Below are 26,229 nucleotides of genomic sequence, written 5' to 3'. Positions count from 1 at the left end.
TTTGTACTATTAGTTTGGAGAAGGCACAAGTAACATTCCTAGATCTAGGTGAGCATCTATATAGAACTATATTAGGCATAAGATAGCAAATATTAGGCCCAGGATTGCTTGCACAAGTTGGGTTCTTAAGTTGCTTTTAAATTTGGTTAGATTGGCATTAAAGCTAAAATAGCGCATTTATGGGGGTCCAACAGTTCATTTTTGTACGTTCGACCAAACAGTTGCTATAAGTACTGTCCTGCCATTTCAGGAGGATGGTTAGCGTTTTAACTTCTGCTTTAAACACATCACACATCCATTCTTGCATCCATCTAACCCTAACCCCAACCCATTACCAGCCTCGGGCCCTCCCAACCCCTACACGCGAGACCCAATACATTAACATTCTCGTGTCTGCCTGTCACCACGCGTCCCAAATACTGTCACCTGTCCATTCTAAAATTGTCTCTAAATTTACCCTTTAATTATCAGAGCGCCCTTATACCCACCCATTCAGATTTTCGTCACCAATTTTGTAATTTTTTTTAGATTATCTGACATTTTCATGTCACACACACACAAGTCGGTGATTATTACCGGCCGCCCGTGTCCTCCGTCCTGTCTTGTTTTCATCTTCTTACATACATTATCCCTTCAAGGTTTCTGTGGATGCTTGCAGCGTCAGGCCTTGCCTGCGGTCACGGACACGAGGGTGACGATACGTGAATGTTGGGGCTTAGGAGCTCCACCACACACAGAAACACATACACAGTCTTTCCAGTTGTTGTTTTAGATTTAGCTACTCAGAACGAAATGTGCATGTAGCACGGGCTATGGTGAGCCCGTAATAGTCGTTGTAGATTGGTGTCTACTTCTGAGAACAATTCACTCCTGTTGTGTAGTCTTACTCATGTGTGTTCTTAAGTCTTGATGTATGTGATCTTGCAACTGTGTGTGTGTGTGTGTGTGTGTGTGTGATCAAGGCGATGAACAGCTTTCGTAAGTTTGAGTAGAGAGTACCGGTGGTTGTACCGACCAGGACTAGCTATTGGCCTAATTCACGCACAAAAATGTAATCTAGAGCTGGGCATCTCTAACATGGACATGCTCAACTATTGGACCCGAGTTTATTTTCCAGACAAGGCGAGATATTCAGACCCCTTTTCTTGCACCCTATTTACTTGGCTGTATATCCCAGCTCGTCCTAAGATTTCCCAACGTCAGGAAAACGTTCAATGTAAAAGGTTCTCTCCTATCCTACCAGAGGACCCAAAACAGAACACGGGACAGTACGTCACTTTCGCAAGCCGCTTCCATTTTCTATTACGACAATTTCTGGTCTTATGTAACGCATAGGAGAGAAAAGCGACGTTCTTTGATAGGACAGGTTGGTAAATAGGTACTCCGGAGTAAGCTCACTGTTGTGGAATGCATCTTGTGGGAGGTCAATAGTCACCTAACAAAGGCCCGGAGAAACCTAAGAGGCTTCCTGTCCCCAAGAATGGTAAACCACTTAAGACTCATAAATTTAAATACTTAAGACGTAAATGGAATGCAAAAAAGTAACAAACCCAACTAATTAAGCACAGTTTAGTAAATTGACCATTGTTGCCGTTTTCTAAATGGTAGGACTTTGAGAGAAGTTGTTTTTAAGAAAATGTCACTAATCATTTTCACTGGTAAACTTCCCCAAAATACAGTAACCTAACACAGGATTTATCCACATTGACATCAAGTCATGCTCTAGTCGCTCCTCGGCGCTGTACCCGCACGTAGTACAAAACTCATGCAACTTATTAATCTGAATGACATTTCAAAATTACAAGTGTTGACATTTCAACACTGTCACCAGGATTTGTTTTGACATGCTCCTCGTCTTTGGTGTTTACTGCAACATAAATGCTTCCTGTCACTCACTCACTGGCGGAAATTTCCTCCGATCCACGACTATTAAATATGATCAATTAGACCATTACCACGGCGACCTTTATGGTCTAATGACTGACATCATTGCCTAAATTTTTCCATTTTATTCCGGACTAGACAATCGGATTTTTCTTCGACTTGATAAACAGACTTCACACTAACACATCACAATCATGAACAATAGTGATGCTGGTGTTATTGATGATAATTGTGGTACTAATCATAATGGTGACAGTGATGGTGTTGCTGGTAACAAGTGTTATTGATGGTGATAGTGATAACATAGTGGGGATAAGAAAATCAATAGGAGCCGTGTGACGATTCGAACATATGCGCAGGGCATTCTACTTCAACCCGTCCTCAGACCAAGTCCATTCTATCCATCGGTCGACCCCAAAGACGCATTCATCAATTTTAACATGCTGTTCATTTAAAACAGGAATTTTCTCAAATTAATATTATTTATTACCCTATTTAGGCATTGGCTAGGTTAGGTGTTGAGGTTCTGTTGGAGATTATTTGTATTTGTAGTACGTGGGTGAAGCATTTACAGCGTTGTGGTTCGAACAAAAGTGATTGCCCGAAACGCTATGCGTGTTAGTGGCTTTACAAGAATGTAAAATCATCATCATTACTATGTACTCTCTTAACCCCCAATGTACCTTATATATTTTATTTATTTATATACAAGTCGTCAGCAAAGCACTTGTTCCGGAAGGGTTTGGACGTCATCAGTTGCGAGTCGTGTGTAAACCGTTTTGCATTCATAAAAAAGAGATTTGGCGGGTGCACGAAACGGACTTTGGCTTTGTTTATGAAGACGGGCTGTCTACTGAACCCACGAGGGTTCCTGAGGCTTCCACTGAAGCCGAACCATGGTTTCACACAACCCCCCCCCCCCCCATGCACTCCGGCTCTGTCGAGTGAAACCCTAGTTCGACTTGTTTGAAGTTTTGAGGAGATGGATATCCCACGATGTGGAGGGTTCAGCGACTATTTAACAGGCACTATGGCAATTGGATAAACAAAAATAATAGTAACCTAATGCTGAAAGGAAGTTGTAGGCCAGGACCCGTGTCAGGATGTGGAAGCAGGGTCCAGTAGCTTGAACTAGACTCCTGGGGCCAGATTCACGAAGTAGTTACGCAAGCACTTACGAACCTGTACATTTTTTCTCAATCTTTGGCGGCTTTGTTTACAATTATTAAACAGTTAATGAGCTCCGCAGCACCAGGAGGCTTTTTATAACAATAATAACAGTTGATTGGCAAGTTTTCATTCTTGTAAACCGTTAAATAAATGTAACCAAAGCCGACAAAGATTGAGGAAAGATGTACACGTTCGTAAGTACTTGCGTAACTGCTTCGTGAATCTGGCCCCCTGGTGTCATTCTCCGGCAACACCACCCAACTCCTCAAAGCGGTCCGCGGCAGCCTAATGAAAAAATACTGAAGTAAAATACCTTAACCAGGGAGCGAGGAGTCGCAAGAGCCTCGTTCCCGTTGCTTCTCGCTTCTTTATTAACGAATAAGAACAACAGCGCCGCGTGAGTAAACAAGAAACATGTAGGAACTAAGACATGGAGAGGAAGGGATGGCATGCAGGAACTGAGTATGGAGGATGGGTTCATGGCCTGAAATAAATGCGTACTGTAGGAAAGCTTGTTCTCAGGCTGAACGATACCTTGTGAGACTAGCGCACCAGGTGAACGATACCCAGCGAGACTAGCGCACCACGTGAACGATACCTTGCGAGACTAGCACATGAGGTGAACGATACCTGGCGAGACTAGCACACCAGGTGAACGATACCTGGCAAGACTAGCACATCAGGTGAACGATACCTGGCGAGACTAGCACACCAGGTGAACGATACCTGGCGAGACTAGCACATCAGGTGAACGATACCTTGCGAGACTAGCACACCAGGTGAACGATACCTGGCGAGACTAGCACATCAGGTGAACGATACCTGGCGAGACTAGCACACCAGGTGAACGATACCTGGCGAGACTAGCACATCAGGTGAACGATACCTGGCGAGACTAGCACACCAGGTGAACGATACCTGGCAAGACTAGCACATCAGGTGAACGATACCTGGCGAGACTAGCACATCAGGTGAACGATACCTGGCGAGACTAGCACATCAGGTGAACGATACCTGGCGAGACCAGCACACCAGGTGAACGATACCTGGCGAGACTAGCACACCAGGTGAACGATACTTCTAGCACACCAGGTGAACGATACCTGGCTACATTAAAGTTACGGCCTTGGATATAAACAAAATCACTACAGTATTGTCAAATTCAGTTGATAATTATCAAATTGTCAGTTGATAATTATCAATAATTATCAAATTGTCAGTTGATAATTATCAACAGAAGACACCAAGCCGGGGAGACTATGTAAGCACCTTAATTGATAAAATAATTATCAACTAATGTGCAAATTGTTAATTGGCATGCAAGCTGAACAACCCAATTCTAGCGATAAAGCCTCCTCTGGTTGGTGGGGTCTTCTATGAGATAGTTATGGTTGTTCACATTGATCTAATCATGTTATGCTAATCATCTAATCATAATTATCTAAAGTTATGCAATGACTGGTGGCGTATTGCAAGTCGGAGGGAACTTCGAGTACACAGTTAAGGCGTTCCTTCGTTTAAATGATCTGTTGCATCCTTTGGAAGAACGTAATTTTAAGTTTGAAATGTGGAAATTCATTGAAAAATGAAATTTGATGCTACTCGTGTTGTCAAATTTTCACCTATTTTCCTACCAGTTTTATGATAAAATTATACATCCAGTTTGCAACACGTATATTGTTTTATATATATTTTTATTGCTCTTAATTATACATCATAACCGATGTATGAAATTTCTCCTCCACTGGCAGGTTAAAATGAGTGTTGCCTCAATTACTAGTAACTCTCTACACGTGATTGCCAAATCAATTCACTCTACTAGATATTTTTTAAATTTTATGTTCTTTTAAGATAGGATATACAGGTCTATTTTAGGAATTTAGTTGCTGCTTATATTCGTATTGTTTTTGGAAGTCAATATTAAAAGATTGGCATCGAGTTTGGAGGGTTTGTGTGGTCGTAGTATTGACCGGCAACAGCCAGAGAACTGACGGTCGTTAAAGGAAGTTGCGACTTCCCTGAACTTACCCGAGGACCACCATTTCTAGTGGCCTCGATGGGGACAGGAAGCCGTCGGTTTTACAAAAAGTCCCTGTATATTATTCCTGAGAATATTTGTGTTTCCAGCTGACAAGCTGGATACCTTTCAAAGATATTCATATAAACCATTTATTCTAAATTGTAGCCTAATACAATCTAGCTTAAGCCAGCCCAGTGTATATATTATATATATATTATATATACACATTTAGAATTACTTAGGAAAACAGTATAACATTCATCATAATTATCATGTGAAGTATGATGGTTTATGCTTTATTTACCCTTGGTTTTTATTGCCATGTTTACTTTTTAGAGCTGTATGCCTTAACAAAAAATTAAAGTTAAAAAAAAAACGTAAGCGAGCGCTGTCCTTGAATTAATGTTTAGACATATACCGACTATTTAAATGTTTACAGCACAACACACACCAGGTGAACGATATCCAGCGTGAACAACAGACCAGGTGAACGATACCTAGCGTGAACAACACACCAAGTGAACGATATCTAGCGTGAACAACACCAGCTGAACGATACCTAGCGTGAACAACACACCAGGTGAACGATATCCAGCGTGAACAACACATCAGGAAGAGAAGTAGCAGAGAAACCACATCATAACGACATACTTTGTTTATTGACCACCTACACGAACCGATTCATATCCGAGAAGCAGGACCCAGGAGCTGAAGATTAACTCACGATCACAGCCGGGTAATTACAGACGAGGCTACGAATGCGAGGTAACCTTTATACAAAAATATTAAAAAAAAGAGGTAAAATTATAATCGGATGTACAGTGGTGGAGGCGGCAGTGTTGACATCGTGGTAAGCCACAAACCAACACTGGCAGCATTGCTATTTTGGCTGGGTTAAAAAAAGCTATTTTCCGGGCAACTTAAAGGTGATGGGGCTGCAGAGGCGAGGTGGATGAGGGAGGAGGAGGAGGGTGATGCTGAGGGAGGGATAGAGGTGGAGGGATAGAGTGGGAAGGGGGAGGGAGATTGTTTTTGTTGTTATAGATTCAGCTACTCTGAACAAGTTCCAAGTAGCACGGGCTATGGTGAGCCCATAGTGGACTTACCTGGCACAGGAGCGGTGCTGAATGTGCTGGGGAGGGAGAGGTAGTAGGAGGCGAATAATGAAGTTAACCTAATCGTGGCTAGATGGTCATTACACACACCAACATGGAACTTTAAAATAATTAACACAAACTCGTACTTAAAACATAACACGGGCACAGTATCTGTGAGTGGCAGCGTTGGTTCCATGTTGGGTCAAAGTTATCAACATTACTTCAGCGTCGATAACGTTGATGACTGAATCTGCGTTGGTCTTTGATATCGTGGCCACTGGGGGACGTATCCCATCCTCGCCCGACATATGTTTAATTTCCCATCATGTATTAAGCTGAACTTGTGGTCCTTTGGGCATCGTGAGGAACGAGTATGGTTACGTAGATGAATCGGTAACACCATTTATGGGAATGAGAATTATTTTTTTATAATTTATAATGTTGGCCTTAAAATGTAATATTCTGTCCCCAGAAGCGAGTTTTAAAGGAAGAAAGATTCAAATGGCACATATTTATATATAAATATACGGCGACCTTACCGTAGAGGTGATCCTTGGTGCCTTAGCCTGCTGGTGATGGGAGGATCCCGACCACAATATAACCCATGCTGACGGTCCTTGCCGACACGCCGTCTGGCTATACCAACCTTCCTTGGCATTCACTGGTGGTTTCTCTCTTGTGGTCATGGGCTTCCATGCTGCCCAAGTGCGTAGGTCGCAACTTTAATTACCTTAGCGAGTGGTTAGCAGGCAGCTCCAGGCACAACTATGTATGTCACGTTTCATTCAGGTATTTTGGGGGGGGGGGAGGGGCTGTGTCGTGCTGTATAGTTGTCCAAGTGAATTACAAAATAAAGTACTAATGTGTTGATCCTCCATTGATGCTATTACTTCTTATGACTGCGTGATGCATTAATGAACAAATCCACAACGGATTAGCTCAGTCGATTAAGGCAGCGTCTGGGATGATCTCTGACGTAGGTTCGAAACCCCGTCACGGCCCTTATGGATTTGTTTCTTATGACTGCTTTAAATGTTCTAACAGCCAAATTTTAGAGACAACTATCATCATAGTTCATTTTCCTTTATATATATATATATATATATATATATATATATATATATATATATATATATATATATATATATATATATATATATTATATATGCACGCGAAGCTTACATTCATTAATGAAAGGCACCATTGAAACAAGAGAGTATTCCTCCACAAAATATATTGACTCTGGTGTACACAAGGGTGGCCACAACATCTAGACACGAGGACAGTAAAAATGCTACACACTATATAAACAGGAAATATTTAAACATTGTTCAGTAAATTGTGGTTATTCTATAGTTGTCCTCTTTAGAGTCCCGGACGCGTCGATGCCTGGATGGCCGCGTGTGTGTTCGAAGCCTTGTTACTCACCTTATAAAATATAGTTTGCATTAGGTATATAAAATAGTTCTCAACCCCGTGCACGACTCTCCTATGGTTGCCAACATGTGAACCAGGTAACCTTGAAAACATCGCTAATTTGTTCTATTTTGCAATAATAAGTTCCTTTGGTTGTAGAGTTAAAATTTGCAAGTTTAATCATCGTACCGCAGCAAAATAACATGTACTTTTTTGACAATAAGTTAAATGACAAAACAAATATACGCAGTGGATACGCAAGTGACGAATTTCCCACTAGCAATACAAATACATTGTGTGTATTTGTAATACTAGCACAAATAAACCAGTCGGGCTTCTCAAAAGAAAACCCACGAGACAATGTTATGTCCACGCGAGAATTTACTTTTCTTTTAGTATTACTGTAAGTACAGCAGTACATTAGCGTGCAAGTTTCAACTTTCGTAGGCTACAGAGCGCGGCGCTTGGCAACCCCCCCCACACAACAGTGCTGGCGGCCAGGCAACGCGCGGCCCTCAGACAACCATCACCTTCCATCCACAAATAAACAACAGCGGACATAATAGTCTTCGTTAGATACATCCATATTATCAAGAGTACTCCTCTTGACATTAAATACACAATACAACTATTTTTATTTATTATACAACTCGAAATCAGATCCCAATGTATTAAAAGTACAAGGCCAAGTAATCATATATAATAAACATGACTCAAAGAGTCCTGATAGCCTAGAACATCAAAGGAAACTACCAACGAGAAACAAATTAGAACTCTTGGCAAGGGATCCAGACTCCATACATATAATGAAAAAGCACTTTAATCTTATACTATTTATATAGTTTGAATACTTCCGCACAACACGGCACACACACAACCCATCCTCATTCTGTTTTCATCAAAGCTGCCGCCGATCCGAAAAAAAGCATTGGTCAATTCTAACGTACTATGCAATCAATGTTTTATAATATTGTGTATACTTAGGCCTACGATAGATTCGGCGTTTTGGTTCTGATATTAGGCTAGTGATTACAGACTATCCTGCGAGATCGGGATTAGAATATCACATAGCTTTTGACACACACACACACACACACACACTGTAACCCTTCATATAATCTAGTATAGCTGTATAATGCAGATGTACTCAAGTATGCTAAAAAAAATCAGTACGTTGGTGAAGCATTTAGATATGACTTTCGAAGACGAAGAGAGTGCAGCAATGTTCAAGAGAAGTTCAAACAGCCAGCCGAGCTTCACGTGTGTACACGGGTAGGTGTCCATAGAGGAGAGGGCGGCGGCTGGATTAACGAGCATTTGGCCATTGTTTATGAGGACGGCCTGGTGTAAATGACGGGACTGTCACGTCGAGTGAAATTATGAATCATTGAATTCCTGACTCACAAATGGGAAAGCAGAGCCTCTCTCATGAAACGAGAAAAGAAAGTTCAGTATTTTGTAAAAAAAAAAAAAAAAAATCTTTAAAACAAAAAACAGTAAGTTAAGACGGCGTAAACTCAATCTTTACAAAATCTTAAACGCTATGAATCAAGATTCGTACACGATTAAATTATCAAGACAGAGGCTACGCCAGTATGACAAATAGTAATGGAAGAGGTTAAGACTTTCGCCCGGAATCCATATTTGTATCTCCAACTGGTGGCTAGATTAAAGTAGGAACAAAAATGAGGCAAGTAAAGGAAATGGAGAACAGAAGTCAGTCTATATCTTAACTCATCTCCCATCATTCTCAACTTTGAAGCAAAATTATATACAAAAATAAAACTAACAATCTGATTACTTCCCCATGTTAACTTCAGTTGATTTTAATACAACTCAGAGCGGCAGTTTCTCTCAAGGTTAATTTTCACCCTAAAAATATAAAAACTACCATGGAGGGAAAGGTTAAATGAAGGTAATACGGTGCTAGTGTTCCACCCAGTGAAGGAGAGACGGTGCTAGGGTTCGATTCAGCTGTTGGATAGGTTTTATTTAGGGTAACGAGGTTCCGTTCTCCCCTACGTGTAGGAATGTTGTACATTCAACCGAAACCGTTAGATTTGATAAAATATCAATATGTTCGTTTCTCTCTCTCTCTTCCCCTCCCAGTCTTCCTCTCACCCAGTCTCCTTCCCTCTCCCTCCCTCCACTTTTCCCAGTAAGCAAAACATGCTCGAGTAACGGTGAATCAACATTATTAATGTTGAATTGATGAAAATTGTTGAAAAGTTGAACATTCGATAGACAGACTATCAGTGATCGCTAAAATATTTAGCAGCGGGCGGCAGCCCCTGCGGCACCAAGCTGAAGGTAGTGCGAGGTGGTTAATTGATCATTATGAGAGCTAACTCGTCAATACCACATGGAGCGTGCTAGTGGCTTTGCAAGAATGTACCAGTAAATCACCAAAATATACCCTTTCAAATCCCATTATACCTTGTTCTATACATGTGTGTATATATATTACATAAACTAAACACTGCTGTAGCGTAATGGTGCATTTCTTAACAGAAAGACTGCTACACTTACCATATACATTGATGAGTGGTATAACGCACTTCTCTCTCCAGACCGGCGATGAGGTCCATGTCAAACCCTGGTGGGAAGTGTCGTAGAATCACCAACCACTTCATCAACTCGTGAAGTGGTTGGTGAATTCGGTGAATGCGAACTGCCGCTGCAGTGAAGGTCTAACAACAGTCCACCTTCAAGTCATTGGCACAAAATTTTCAACTCGTTCAGAGGCTTCGCTTATCTACGAAGCGGTCGACCCAACGACACTTTAATAAATGTTAACTTTAATAAATGCTATTATCAAAATCGGTGTTTTCTCAAATAATTAATTATTATGCATAAGAATTTATGATGTTGGGTCTAAATTAGGTGTTTAGGTTCTGTTGGCAATTTGTATTAAGAGGCGAAGCGTTTACAGAGGGTGCGATTCGAACAGGATATAAATAAAAGACTGTTAGAGAAAAAATCGAACGCCATTAGTTGTGTGTTGTGCTTTACGTTCATAAACAGGTGGTTTAGCAGTCTGATTAACGAAAATTTGCCCATTGTTTATGAGTACGTACTGAAACGCTCTGTTTATGACCGAAAAAGTGCTTTCCAGACGATTCACAACTAATCTCGTTAGAATTTTTATCGAACAGTGCTTCGCTCACGTCCTCTGTTCGAATCGCAACACAGTAAATGCTTCACCCACATACTACAAATAATTGCCATCATAATGAAAACACCTAGCCTATTCTAGAACTAATTATGCATAAAAACTATATTTAATAATATTAATTTGTATTTAAGAAAACGCCATTTACATTACACGGCTAGACAAGATTACGAGCCAGCCAATTTGGGCAGAGCCGTGGCTCGGAAGGTTCGTGGATGGGTTGATGAGGCATACTGCAGAGCCCGCACGCTCAACCAGCAACCCCGTCGTCTCAGCTCATAGGTTGCGTTTCGTACGTTACGGTAACCAGCGTTACAAATATAACCTACTGTGAAAAGTAACGGTTCACAAATTTGTAAGTTTTCAGTGCATCGGTTGGTTAGGTTAAGCGGGTTGTTTGGGTTCGTACGCTTCTGGTTAGGTTAGGAGGTTGGATTTTTTACGTAGTGGCAAATCAAGAGGCTGAGCAGTCAACTTATATTCAGAATATGCTAGTCCAAGTCATGGCCGATCATAAAGGCGCATTTGTAATCAAAGACATTTGTTTAAATATAAATTCATATTAATATATAGAGCGAGTATCAACAACGGCCCTCACACAATGGTAGCGACGTTTCGTTACCTCCTCAACCATTACCCCAGAGTCAAAACAGACTTAGCAGGAATGGGAACCCATTATAAGGCGCTGCAATAATAGGACGGGCCGAAACGTCATTACTTCCAATTCTTTTCAATGACAGTCTAATAAAAATACACCTCGAACGCTGTTTATGTAGGACTGATGTAAATGTGTGTATTTATGTTTGTAGGTTAGATTTGCATCTTTAAAAGCACTACAATCACTTTCTGTGGTTGGTGAATAAATCAATGAACTGTATGTTTAACAAATTTCTAATCCTACTCAAGTAGGACAGAAGAAAATGTATATATGCTAGTTGGCACTGTAAATGTGTGGCCACGTCTGTGGTAGAGAATAATAAAAAGAATAAATTCTTTTCATTTGTATGAGTTGGGATGTTTATTAATATATATTGCATTTTTGTGCTCAGTTAGGGTTGGCTGATTAGGTCAGGAGTTCAGGCTGTGTTGGCAGTTATTTGTATTTACCGTCAATACATTGATAAAGCCTTTAGAGGTGTGAGCTTTCAAGACAGGAAGTGAACACAAAATATCTGGCTGATCCGTTGCGAGTCATGTGCAAAGAATTCTTAATTAACAGGGCGGACGGCTGCAGGATTAACGAGCATTTGGTTGATGTTTTTGACTACTGTAGTTGGTGGCAAGGGAAACTTGTGTGTTTTATCTAGTCATTTTCCTCGCCAGCCTAAGGGAAAGATGGTGCGTTTAAAACTGCCACAGAGTTAGATTGTAGCTTCTAGCATCACAGAGACTAGCTTCTCGAGTCACAATGCTCAACAGAAGAGGCGCAGGCTGAGAGCGGGAGCTCACCTGTCTTACAGAAACATGTTTCCACTATATCTATATCGATAATATGTTAAGAGCACAATGAAATCACATTACCGTGATGCATCAATGAGAAAATCATTAGAAGCCATGAAGAGTCGAACCCGTTCACTTGTACTCTCAAGCTAGCGCCCTATATACCACCACGCCACGACATGGTAAAGAGCAATGCAGTCTGGAACTCCACTGACTCCTCTACGAGTCCTGATTTAGTTGTAAGCCTCAGGAATCCTAGAGGATTCAGCGGAATCCCCGGTTGCATTGCTTTTTGTGCCATGTCGTGGTGTAGTGGTCTTAGAGCGTGTGATTGGGAGTATCAAGCGAGTACCTCGAAACCTTTTCGAGGCTGCTACTGATCATCTTATATGTTAAGACATACAGTCACAATGCAGGAAGAAAACGGATGCTGGAAGAGACGGCTGCAACTGGGTGCTAAATAGTTTTCCTGAACACTTTACTTTCACACAACGATTATATATACAGTTTATAATGTGTACGTATGGTATATATATATATATACATACATATTAAATTGCATCGATGTCACAGTCTTTTGTCACGGCCTTCAAAGATTATGTACAGAATCGGGGCCATCGTCAACTTGATGATGCAGGTGACATCATCATAATCATCAACATGACGCAGGTGACATCATCATCAACATGACCCAGTGACACATCATCATCAGCATGATGACGCAGGTGACATCATCGGCAGCATGATGACGCAGGTGGCATCATCAACATGACCCAGAGACACAACATACGGTTTGACGTTACAACGGATACCACTACACGTCTGAGTGCTTGGAGTCTTAGACAATCATCTAAGACAATCGGACAATCTTAGACTTCAACGATGATAAGGCTTCTCACATTCACTTTAATGTAAATATCCAAAAAGCTTCATTTTCAATTATATATAATAAAAGCTAATTAAAGAAAAACTTTTATATGAGATGGTTATAAGCTGAACACTCAACGGTATATTATCAGAATATTACATATTATGCCACGCCTGACATCCTTCGCACGCCTGGATATTCCGCCTTAGAGTTTAAGGATTGCATAAAAAAGAACTACACAGTAAAGAACCAATTATCATCGGACTCTTTACATTGGTCACAGAGCCGATGAGTTGTCCCCACTTTGCGTCAGTGCGGTTGGGGATCCTTTCGAGAAAAGTCTACACATCGTGGAGGATAGAGAGTCTATTAAGACCATACTCAGTCTTTCGCAGGGGCAGCCTCTAGAAAGACGTGGAATTTTGGTAATACGGGAACTGTTCAGAGGGAATAAGAAACCTGTCACAAGGATAGAACATTGAGATATAAGGAATGTCTCAAGGAAGGATGAGGCGTCTAAAGTAACGGATATTCACCCCTTGCCCCCACCACCACAAACACTGTACGAAAATCCTTGTAAAATATTTGTGAAAATAGTTGTTTTAACTACTGTACCCAACTACTTTTGTCCACCCGGAAACACCGTCCCGACGAATTTTTTTTTTGTCAAGTGTGTAAAACTAGTCTACGAGGAGACGAGAGCAATGATATCGCATTGTCTTAAATATGTTTCACCTTTGAAAATCGTTGGCTATTAAGAGCTTCCTACGAATAAAAAACATGTCATTTATTACGTCTGGGGCAAGAAAGTGCGTTGTCTTTGAAGATGCTATGAATGACATCTCATCCTCTTGAAATGATCGTATTTATAGCAACTATTTGGTCGTACGTACAAAAATGGACTGTTGGACCTCCCAAAAGTTAACATTTTGTACTACTGAATTAGCACAAATGACAAGGGCAAGAAAACTGTAAAGTAACAAGTGGCATTCACAGGAAGAAGTTGTGGAAGACACCTCCATCTACAACTGTAATGACAAATTCGACGTTTCGGTCCGTCCTGGACCATTCTCAAGTCGATGACGATGATGGTCCAGGACGGACCGAAACGTCGTCGTCCCTTCATTTTCTAGTGTGTGGTCTGGTCAATATAACGCAACAGATCCGACAAGGGGTAATGGCCAGGGCATATACCTTACTTTTGGGTAGTTACTGATTGGTAAGTGCGTAGTCTAACCGATCCTGCCTAAGGAATCCTAGGCCTAATATAATACACAACTAATTATATCTTAAAGTTTGGTTTTTGGCTCAGTTTTTCCGCGCCCTCTGCAAATTTGAAGTACAAAACGTGAAAATTGATGCAACCGTCCATTTCTGTACGTTCGGCCAAGCAGTTTCTACATGTATTATCATTTTAGGAGAAGTGGTTGGAATGTGAAAGGTGTGTTGGGAAAGGATTGATGAGAAGGCGAGGGGAGAGTTATAGCTACGCTATAAGTCTAGTGCAACTAGGCATCTAGTAGCTCTTTAGCAGTAGTTCACACTACTAGGCACCTCCATACTCACTCCTAGTTCACACATTTTGAGTTTCTTTTTTAATTTTTGTGTACAAAATTTACTTGAGCCTCTTAATTTATTGTAAAATTATTTTTGCGAGCCTTTTCCGTATCCACTACTGAAATACCTGTTCCTTGATTCTCATTTGGCGTATATATTCTTATATATATATATTTTGTTGTTTAAGCAGATTTTGTTTCCACTATTCTGCCATCCAACCATTCCTGCCTACTTCGAGTTGCTTTACAATTTTGTCCACCTCACCAACCGTACGGTGAAGTAGCGTTCAGTAAGCTACTAACTGATCCCTCCTCGGTGTTACCCGAGGTTCCAAAGTACGCTGTTGGAACGCCCCTACGAGAATGTCAGTCCCACCGTACAGTGACAACTGAAAGATTGCGAAGAGCCCACAGTGAGTGAACCCCTGAAAACGTTCTGCGAGTGAACACGCTCTGGCGAGACGTGTGTGTGAACACACACTCAAAAACTACCAAAACTGCAATTATCAGTAATATCATCAATTTTAATTTCGATTTATTTTGCGTGATTTCGCAGCCAGAGTCCATGGGAGAGTTTAACGAGGAGTTGGTGTTGAGAATATCATACAGTACTATAAACCCACATGCCACGAAGCACACAAAGAGACGGGTTATGGTTATAATTCAGTTTCTGTGAACACACTAATGGGTTTCTTGCTGTCTTCGGTAATTCAGTGTTCTTATTCACCAGGTTTGCCATCCCATTAGTATATCTAGCTGTGGAAACGTCTAGTTGGCGCGCTTTTCTCATATCGTCTACGGGTAAGTGACAAGGTATAATCGACATCAACAAAATATCGACTTATGCCTTATATACTTACTATTTAGCTATTTAAGAGGCAAAGTTAAGGCATATTGGATGCAGTTGTTACCATGAAGCAAGCATCAATGGTGGTACTCAACAGTTGCCTGTTAACGGGAAGGGGGTTTCCATACCTTCAAGGTTCAGATAGTCACATCAAGAAACCACCAGAATTCTTCACATGAAGCTTCCGCGTCAGTCACCAAGTGATATATCACCACCCAGACTCTCCTCTCATGTGACCGTCTGCACCAACATTTGTTGTAAACACATTGCATAATCCATTTATTTTATCATACGTGTTATATTCTACCATATAATGTTGATTTTTTGTCTAATTATATAGTTATTTTCACATTAATAACACATTTATATATATATATATATATATATATATATATATATATATATATATATATATATATATATATATATATAATATATATATATATAATATATATATATATATATATATATATATATATATATATATATAATATATATATATATATATATATATATATATATATATATATATATATATATATATATATATATATATATATATATATATATATATAACCCCAGAAATGTCTAGTACAAGTAGCATTTAATATTTTGAAGATACTGTATATATATCTTGTTACATAAAATACCTATAACACTCAGGGAATGAACTTTAGTAATACAATATTATTATTTTACAAACCATGGGTTACATACAAATGGAACAAGCTGCTACAATTATTCTTCATAAATCAAGAGAGGGTTCAATAGAACCTAAGAATATCCTACTACAATTTTCGTGAAAATCAAAAGGTATTTTATGGCAATTTACAAATAGCTACACAGAATTAATAACTGGGTTTCTGGCAGTACACTGTCTCTTTTTCTCATACCAAAGAAGCATACACACACCCACACAACGAGAAACAGGAGGAATGAATGTTTTTGCATTACCCGACCATATAGAAAAGCGGGGCTAAGGAGCTATTACTCGACCTTGTATACGCAACTAGCCGTGGACACACACACACACACACACACACACACACACACACACACAGGGTGGGACACGAACAAGGGGACACAGGTGGAAACTTAGAACCCAGATGAGCCACAAAGACCTTAGAATGAATTTTTTCAGTCAGATTACTTAACAAACGGAATGCATTAAGTAGTGATATGGTGGAGGCAGACTCCACACACAGTTTCAAATGTAGATTTGATAGAGCCCAGTAGGCTCAGGAATCTGTACACCAGTTGATTTGACTGTTGAGAGGCGGGACCAAAGAGCCAGAGCTCAATCCCCGCAAGCACAACTAGCTGAGAACAAACACACACACACACACACTATGCGACTTCAACATTCACAAAAGTGCCAGATACCATTTTCTGAATCTCCTCTAGAGAACAACCTTTGTGTATCATACGAAAACTCTAAAGAAAATATATGTTACATATACTTTAGTTTATAAATACAAAGTAGTTATTTGCCGTGTCTCAATTTCAGCTTTGTTGTTGTGTCTCCTCTCGGTGAAACCTGAAGTCAGAGTGGAGGGTGACATTAAATATACGAATGTGATGGGAAACTAAATACGAAATGTATATATATATATATATATATATATATATATATATATATATATATATATATATATATATATATATATATATATATATGTCGTACCTAATAGCCAGAACGCACTTATCAGCCTACTATGCAAGGCCCGATTTGCCTAATAAGCCAAGTTTTCATGAATTAATGTTTTTTCGACTACCTAACCTACCTAACCTAACCTAACTTTTTCTGCTACCTAACCGAACCTAACCTATGAAGATAGGTTAGGTTAGGTAGGGTTGGTTAGGTTCGATCATATATCTACGTTAATTTTAACTCCATTAAAAAAAAATTGACCTCATACATAATGAAATGGGTAGCTTTATCATTTCATAAGAAAAAAATTAGAGAAAATATATTAATTCAGGAAAACTTGGCTCATTAGGCAAATTCGGCCTTGCATAGTAGGCTGATAAGTGCGTTCTGGCTACTAGGTACGACATATATATATATATATTAAACCAAGAGGCAAGAGTACTAGTCAGAGGGACAGAAGCACTAAACAAGAAAATGAATACAGAATATGCAGCCATATTCAATGAAACATGTCTAAATGAAAACCTGTGGCCAGTTTACACTAATATATATATATATATATATATATATATATATATATATATATATATATATATATATATATATATATATATAATCAACGTAAGACAAAACGAGCCCAAAGCTGCCTGTGTAGGTTATGTAGGCAGCACAACCGTTTATGGTATTAATAATGAATAAGCATAAAGTATAAGTATACTTTCATTATTTATACCATAAGTTTATGGTATAAATAATGAAAAGCAAAGCTGAATACACAATTGAGAGAAAAGGGTAACCAATTTATAAAAGGGGCATCAGGAGACGAAGCAACACAAGTTGCATGTGTGTGTACAGCACACACACACACATGGCTGTACACACGAGAGACTAGCTGAGGTGCCGAGACAGAGACCCTGGCGGCCGGGGTTATAAGTTGGTGGTCTTGGCGATTTTGAAAGCCCTCTTTATCCTGAGGGTGCGTTTGTCGCTGCTCTGACTTCCAGACGACAGGTCGCGATAGTAGTGTTCTGACGCTGACCACCTCTCCCGCCGCCACGACGAGCGCCGTTTCTTCTTCAGTCTACCCCCATACGTGCCGTCCTGAAAGAAAATGGGAAATTAACTTTTGGAACGTAACCTAACGCACACATGCTGCTACACCGGAGACTGATGCAAAGGTTCGCTCTTCCAAAATAATGTACATTAGGCACGAATTACAACATTCCCCGGAGGAAAGATAGATGCGACCTAAACTAAAAACCTGTAGTGCGTGTACATGCACATTAATCGTTAAATATGTGGCTACGTTAAATCACCATGTATTAAGAACATTGTATTTAATGCTTGGATTCTTAATGCTATTAAGAATATATTTAATGCTTGGAGTGAAAACACTGAACATTTAGTCAGAATACAAAAATATAAAAATAAAATGCAATGTGAAGAAGCTATGTAAATTAGCATGTATTTTGTTGACACTACGAAGCTGAACCCAAATGTTGACATGCCAATAGTAGACATGATATTCTTAATCATATTACCAGTATACCTGCACCTGCAAGACGGGATATCTGTAAGAAATCATTTTGAGAGTAATGGGATAGACCAAACCCCCTGTTAAGCATCAGTGTGTGTGTGTGTACTCACCTAGTTGTACTCACCTAGTTGTGTTTGCGGGGGTTGAGCTCTGGCTCTTTGGTCCCGCCTCTCAACCGTCAATCAACAGGTGTACAGATTCCTGAGCCTATCGGGTTCTGTCATATCTACACTTGAAACTGTGTATGGAGTCAGCCTCCACCACATCACCCCTTTGGTGTGTGTGTGTGTGTGTGTGTGTGTGTGTAAGAATGTGTGTAAGAGCAGGAGAAACATAGCTATCAACCTAATTCTTACTGAATAACAAATACCAATAAAAAGATTATACATACATATGTTTCGATAAAGGTTACATTATTTTTGAGTTCCAAAGAACAAAATGAATATATATATATATATATATATATATATATATATATATATATATATATATATATATATATATATTATATTTTATAATGTAATTGTAATATTTGTTAATGCTGATTTATACATGCACATAAACTGCCTTGATGATATATTTTTGAGTCAAGACTAATTTAATATCCCAAAAAAAGTTGGCGTAAACACAGCATGATTCCTTGGGGGTGGCTGCCTGGTGCCGCGCCTCAGACAACTCAACCTGTCTCAGTGCTCAGTACAGCTTTACGCTTAGTTTATAAGCTACTAATTGTCGAACGTGACCCCCAGGGAGCTATGGACAAACTGCAGAGGTCACACTCATCAGCTTCACACATGCTCTATGCAAAGACCAGATCAACAGAGGAACAAATGCGTATAAAACTTACATATTATATATATAAAATGACAAATATTTTATATATATATATATATATATATATATATATATATATATATATATATATATATATATATATATATATATATATATATATATAGAACCTACATAACTAAGGGGTGATCCCTTGCTATGGAGGTTCTTGGCTTAAGTGATTTATGGCTTGGAACCATTCAAGCTTTTTTTCATACATATATTATATAATATATATATATATAAACTAATAAAAAATAAAAATTCCCTACCAATAAGAATGCATGAAGGACTGTTGGCATGCTATGCAAGTGCCGTGTCTAACCACTGGGCTTCACCTACCGTCATGCAGCATCAACACAGCCTCGTGCAGTCATGCACAAGCACAGGGGTAAAGGATCGCACAAGTGACCTGACCCCCGCATAGTACCAAGCACTCAAACACAGGCAAATAGGAAAGGCAACTAGAAACATGGCCAATTATTTATCCATGTTAGGATTGGGCAAATAGTTTAAAAGTAATCAAAGACATTAATCACAACAATGATATAATCTGCCATTTTGAAGCTTTCAAAATAATCTGCTACTTTGTAAATATAAAATATTTGTCATTATATGACTTTTTTTTTTTTGGTTACAGTTTACTTTCAAAATATACTTCTTTTCTACCATGACTGCCTCTCCTATTCTCAGTGCGAGAGTCAGACTTGTGTGCTAAGAAGGTCAAGAATCTAGGTATCTAAATTATGGTAGAAACCAACAAGCTGCAGCGAGACACTAGAGGGAGGGTTGGACTACGAGGGCGAACCTTGTTCTAAGAGGCTCAGCTAAGAGGCTCAGCTAAGAGGCCCTGCTAAGAGGCTCAAGACCACTATAAAGTGTATATATATAGCAGACCTGACACACACGTGTCGCCCGGATTCAGGGGTTTCGGGCATTTCGTGGTCGTGGGCGAGCCTTGGGGTGCAACTGGTGGGTGAGGGGGTGGGTGGGGGGGGGGGAGGGGAGGAGAGACGAGTGCTGTGAGAGATGCTGTGAGCGGGGCTGGGGGCCAAGGCATGGAGCTCGACCCTCGCAGCCCACTTCCCTCACCAAGTTAAGCTTATTCTGACACATGATACAATGAAGAGCTAACCAAAATTTCCAGTAAAGCATATTGAAATGTATTAATTTTTGTTAATGAGTATTTTACAGAAATTTATATATATTATTAATTAATAAACATCAAATATGTATTAGTAATCTAATTCATTCCAAATTACTATAAGCAATCATAGCACAGTATTTGCTCCGATTCATACATAATTAACAAAGTCAAATTAATATTTATCGAAGAGAATAATTGATATAGATTCAAAGCAAACAAAGTATGCACAGTCTATGCGACAAACCCGCACAGTTTGTCAAACCCATCTGAGTGGTGTCGAAATATTTGTCAATGCTGGAATCTAAGTTAACTCTCTATACAATAGTAATACTGTATTTAGTGTTCACTGCTGGTAATTCCTCACAAGTTCAATGTTTAAACTTAGGTCCCCAAGCACGAGCTAAGTAAAACAAGGTAACAGTGTTCACTGTCTTAGCAAACTAAATCAAAGGACTTTCTTATGAAATCAAGCCTCGGATTCAGAATGAGCTCATTTAATTGATAAATAACGCTAATAAACAAATAAATATTGCTTAAATCCAGTACCATTCATGTAATTAGCGACATTACTTTTATAATATATATATATATATATATATATATATATATATATATATATATATATATATATATATATATATATATATATATATATATAATTTTATAATATAACTCCCTGGTACCTATTTTATTGCTGGGGGAGGTAGCAGGGTAGCAGGTTATCTAAAGTTATACCCAAAGGGCTGTGTGTATTAGTGCCTCTATATGATATACAATTTATGTACTTATTAATTAATTAATTTAACCCCTGTAACATGTTCCTATGTATATTTTACAAATAAAATTATTATTATTATTATTATTAGGCGATTCTACGTGTGCAACCATGCTTTTGTTTGGTGTCCTGTCAGTACAGGAGTCACTGTGTGGACCACTCAATGCAGGAGCTACTGTATACGAACAAGATAAACAATACCCTCCAGTTGTCCTGATATTCGAGACCCAATATGAGGACTGATTTACTTCCCCCCTTGTGGATGAGGGTCGCTAAAGTCACTGCTGCCCGTAATGGTACTGAATTCTTGGCATAGAGCACACGCGAGGGAGAACCAAACACACAGAAGGAAAAACAGTTGTGGTGTTGGTGTGTGGATATGTGCATCGTGAGGTGTGGCTGTGCATCATGAGGTGTGGCTGTGCATCGTGAGGTGTGGCTGTGCATCATGAGGTGTGGCTGTGCATCGTGAGGTGTGGCTGTGCATCATGAGGTGTGGCTGTGCATCATGAGGTGTGGCTGTGCATCGTGAGGTGTGGCTGTGCATCGTGAGGTGTGGCTGTGCATCGTGAGGTGTGGCTGTGCATCATGAGGTGTGGCTGTGCATCATGAGGTGTGGCTGTGCATCGTGAGGTGTGGCTGTGCATCGTGAGGTGTGGCTGTGCATCGTGAGGTGTGGCTGTGCATCATGAGGTGTGGCTGTGCATAATACAGGTCCATGCTGGGACAAAGCTGTGTCAAGGCTGGGGGAAGGAAAACTGTGGATTACGACAACAGTTTGCAACCAAAAATGTGGAAGAGTTTTAATTGAGGTTAAGCGTGAGGTAACTCGTGAGAACGGTAATGAAAGCAGCAACTACCAGACTTGTATATATATACCACTTTGATCTACACTTATGATGAATACATCATTACTGCAACTCGTTATCTGGGATAGCAGGTGATGAATACAAAATCTTAAATTTTTTACACTCACATACACACACACAAAATTAATATATATACATACATACATGTATTACATTAATATATGTATTAATATATATATATATATATATATATATATATATATATATATATATATATATATATATATATATATATATATATATATATATATATATTTACAATAATAATGAATTGCTCGATATATCAATAAAGCAATGTTATTGTCTTCGTTCAATATAGAATACATTCAAGAAAATTAAGGCATGATAAAACTATTTTCTTATAAAAAGAAAGGCTATGGCACCACATAAAAAATGCCTTGATAATCAGTCAATTAATCTATTCTATGATGACACAAATTCCTATCGCAAAACCTCCATTCATTCTCACTTTCTGCCGCACATCTCTCCATTTCAAATCAGGACTTTAGTGTCGCATTTATATCACACACACACACACACACACACACACACACACACACACACACACACACACACACACACACACACACACACACACACACACACACACACGCACACACACACACACACACAAACACACACACACACACACATCCATTCATCGCAAAGAAGGACTTTGACTGCCACATCTGTGCTGCACATGTGACTATGCCAGAGACATGGTGGCCTGCCCCACTCCTCTAACCTGGTTGGGCGGGAAGCGGCCGTAGAGGGAGACGAGGGTGAAGAGCATCACAAAGCCCAGTATGTTGGGGATGAGAGCTGTGCACTTGACTGGTACGCTGTACTCCATGAAGCGAGAGTACATGAACATGTCCTCTGTAATATAATCCCAGCCGTCAGTTAGTCACGTCTAAATCACTTCTCAACTTTCCAGAGAAGGATATAGTCTGCATGTTTTAAGAGATACAGAGGAGAAGCTGAAAACATGAAGTTAATGAAATATAAACACACGCACACATATAGTTAATGACTGCAGCCCGTACACGACATGTAAAGGGATTAGTTTATTTGATGTAAAGCAAAACTACACGAACATATTGTATACTGTGATTTGGTTTTAAATCTAATTTAAACGAGAGCTAAAATACAAGTATTAAAAACTCCACAACAAGGGTAAAAAGTTAAAGATATTAATAGGACATTGAGAGATGAATTTCTGTAGAGATGAGATAAATTACAATAAGCTTCACATACAGCAGAGAGAGAGGCGACCAGGAAGGCTTCACACAGGAGAGCACGGTGATGTGTTGAGACCACGAGGGGGTGGCACGGTGATGTGTTGAGACCACGAGGGGGTGGCACTGTGATGTGTTGAGACCACGAGGGGGTGGGCCCTGTGATGTGTTGAGACCACGAGGGGGTGGCACGGTGATGTGTTGAGACCACGAGGGGGTGGGCCCACTGTGATGTGTTGAGACCACGAGGGGGTGGGCCCCCTGTGATGTGTTGAGACCACGAGGGGGTGGGCCCCCTGTGATGTGTTGAGACCACGAGGGGGTGGCACTGTGATGTGTTGAGACCACGAGGGGGTGGGCCCACTGTGATGTGTTGAGACCACGAGGGGGTGGGCCCCCTGTGATGTGTTGAGACCACGAGGGGGTGGGCCCCCTGTGATGTGTTGAGACCACGAGGGGGTGGCACTGTGATGTGTTGAGACCACGAGGGGGTGGCACTGTGATGTGTTGAGACCACGAGGGGGTGGCACTGTGATGTGTTGAGACCACGAGGGGGTGACCCCTGTGATGTGTTGAGACCACGAGGGGGTGGCACTGTGATGTGTTGAGACCACGAGGGGGTGGCACTGTGATGTTTTAAGACCAAGAAATGTGGCACTGAGAAATTGACGACCACAAGAAGTGGCACTGTCAGTTGATAAAGATGTATATAGCAAAACCCTGCATGCATTCTTGTCTCATTTTAATATGTATAAATATGAACAATTATAATAAGGAAGATGATGAGATATGTTTGGAAACGTTGACAGGTTGACCAACTAATCAGACCGTTAGATGTTTTTTTTCAGAATAATAGGAAATTCACTTTTTCTTGAGAGGGGGTTTAAAGAATATAATTAGGAGTTTGATTAAGATTTTGATGAGCACCTTGGAATAACTAGTGTTCTTGTTCACAATTGCATAGCCATGCTGTCAGTATGATAATTGTGAGTGTATTGGTAAGACTCGCATGAAGGTCCGGTATCTTTTAATACGGAATAGTCTTTGCTAGTCTCTTGACCATTTGTGAAGGTCATATAGATATTTTTGGCAAGGCTGCTGTAATAACGTGATGTCGTTTGTGACATTAATATCACTGTCTTCATATCACAAGAAACAAGAGATGATACTAAAATAGATCCTTCCAACGCACCAAACATAAAGCTTTTCCAATATGATTCTATTCCATACATGACGAGTCTTTGCTTGCTGTGTTTATTAGTGTTTTTTTTAATCCATTCGCGTATTTTAGTAATTCCATGTGTTTGAAATGTTCGGGCGAGTCTTGTCTGTTTCTTATTAAAGTCCTTAGAAACGTACACGGACAGAACATCTTCTTGGAGTCCTTGGCATAATAAAATCAACATGATATATTATTAGACAAATATTGAGGCCGTGCATTGAGATCGAACTCGAGTCCCTGGACTTCGTCAGAGATGCTGGTGACTGTTTCCAGAAACGTGACCAGTTTGTTAATTCGCATTTGCAGACGATACCTTTACTTTGCGTTGATTTTGGGGATCAACATCCCCGTGGCCCGGTCTCTGACCTGGCCTGCTGACAGTAAGCCACAATAACGAGGTTGATAATGAAACGCACAACCCACACATCTGAAAATAAAGGAATTGACGAAGTTTCGGTCCATCCTGGACCATTTATCAAGTCATTATACGATTTGATAATAATCCAGGACGGACCCAAACGTCAATTTGAGACTTTTGGGATTGATGTCTAGATAGCATTTGTTTTTAACGATACCGTGTTGAGATGCATTTACAGGTTTGCGTATTGAGAGATGGTGTTCGATATCTTTCAGCGGAGTTTTCTTAAAGGCTATGGCTAAATTCTAAATTAAAAATTAATTCTAAATTAAAGGCTAAATTCTCGAATTTAGCACATAGGCTAAACTGAGGCTCAATGGCTGTTAGCTACCTTATATAATGTGACAATATAACAATATTATATATACTATTAATATACAAATATATTACACGTTTGCAAATACGAAAACATCTTGTGTTTTAACATGATCTTTCAAAATATTATATATATATATATATATATATATATATATATATATATATATATATATATATATATATATATATATATATATATATTGCTCTATCGCGTGTATGATACTTTGAATCCTACTTATTGAAATACCAACAGGTTTGACAATTAAACTGGGACACAAAGTGAAGAACTGAATACCTCTGAAAATTGTAAAGTAACATAATGAAATAGCCTTAGAAGGCGGACTATATTGACTGAAAAATAAACTATCACTGAAGAATGAAATAGTCTTCAATTCATGAAATATACACAAGAAAATGAAGTCACAAAAAGATGAATAAAAAAAAAAAGAAAGAGGAGACCATTTTCGCTGCGTAAATTAGCTAGTAATGGAAGGAAATAAGAACTTACTTTCTCTATAAGGGCGTCCGGTATCATTGTTGACTAGCGAGCGAGCCTCCCACGTCCAGAGGGTGGCGTTGCCATTGTTTACAAACACGGGGTCCTCCACGGAGTACACGTGTCTGCTCACCGGATCTGTCCCGTACACCACCACATTAATGACAACTATGTAAATGCACATTAAAGACACTATGTAAATGCACACTAATGACACTATGTAAATGCACATTAATGACAACTATGTAAATGCACAT

The 26,229-nt window shown here is 39.6% G+C and overlaps 2 protein-coding genes across 4 annotated transcripts in view; both read right to left on the bottom strand.

Annotated features, from left to right (window-relative positions):
• LOC123758846 (midnolin-B) overlaps positions 1 to 15,812 on the bottom strand; it is a 219,751-nt gene extending 203,939 nt beyond the window's left edge. Inside the window, exon 1 of the mRNA XM_069334591.1 lies at positions 10,117 to 15,812. The gene's annotated coding sequence lies outside the window, so the exon portion shown is untranslated. The remainder of the gene's footprint in view (positions 1 to 10,116) is intronic.
• Positions 15,813 to 16,129: 317 nt separating this feature from the next.
• The window catches only part of LOC123758845 (transmembrane protein 117), a 71,562-nt gene continuing 61,462 nt past the window's right edge, over positions 16,130 to 26,229 (bottom strand). Inside the window, exons 8-11 of one of the 3 annotated variants that reach the window (XM_045743584.2) lie at positions 25,985 to 26,110; positions 23,026 to 23,159; positions 20,387 to 20,458; positions 18,092 to 18,222 (exon numbers count right to left, since the gene is read on the bottom strand). In XM_045743584.2, coding sequence (XP_045599540.1) covers positions 20,411 to 20,458; positions 23,026 to 23,159; positions 25,985 to 26,110 — 308 coding nt within the window. In that variant the 3' untranslated portion in view covers positions 18,092 to 18,222; positions 20,387 to 20,410. Of the gene's footprint in view, positions 18,223 to 20,386; positions 20,459 to 23,025; positions 23,160 to 25,984; positions 26,111 to 26,229 lie in introns of all 3 variants that reach the window. The other 2 variants (XM_045743582.2, XM_069334593.1) reach the window with 2 other exon arrangements.

This window comes from Procambarus clarkii, chromosome 31 (genome assembly GCF_040958095.1).
Source record: "Procambarus clarkii isolate CNS0578487 chromosome 31, FALCON_Pclarkii_2.0, whole genome shotgun sequence".
NCBI lineage: Eukaryota > Metazoa > Arthropoda > Malacostraca > Decapoda > Cambaridae > Procambarus > Procambarus clarkii.
The sequence above is the reverse complement of the archived record's forward strand: the minus strand, read 5'-3'. Positions and strand labels throughout refer to the sequence as shown.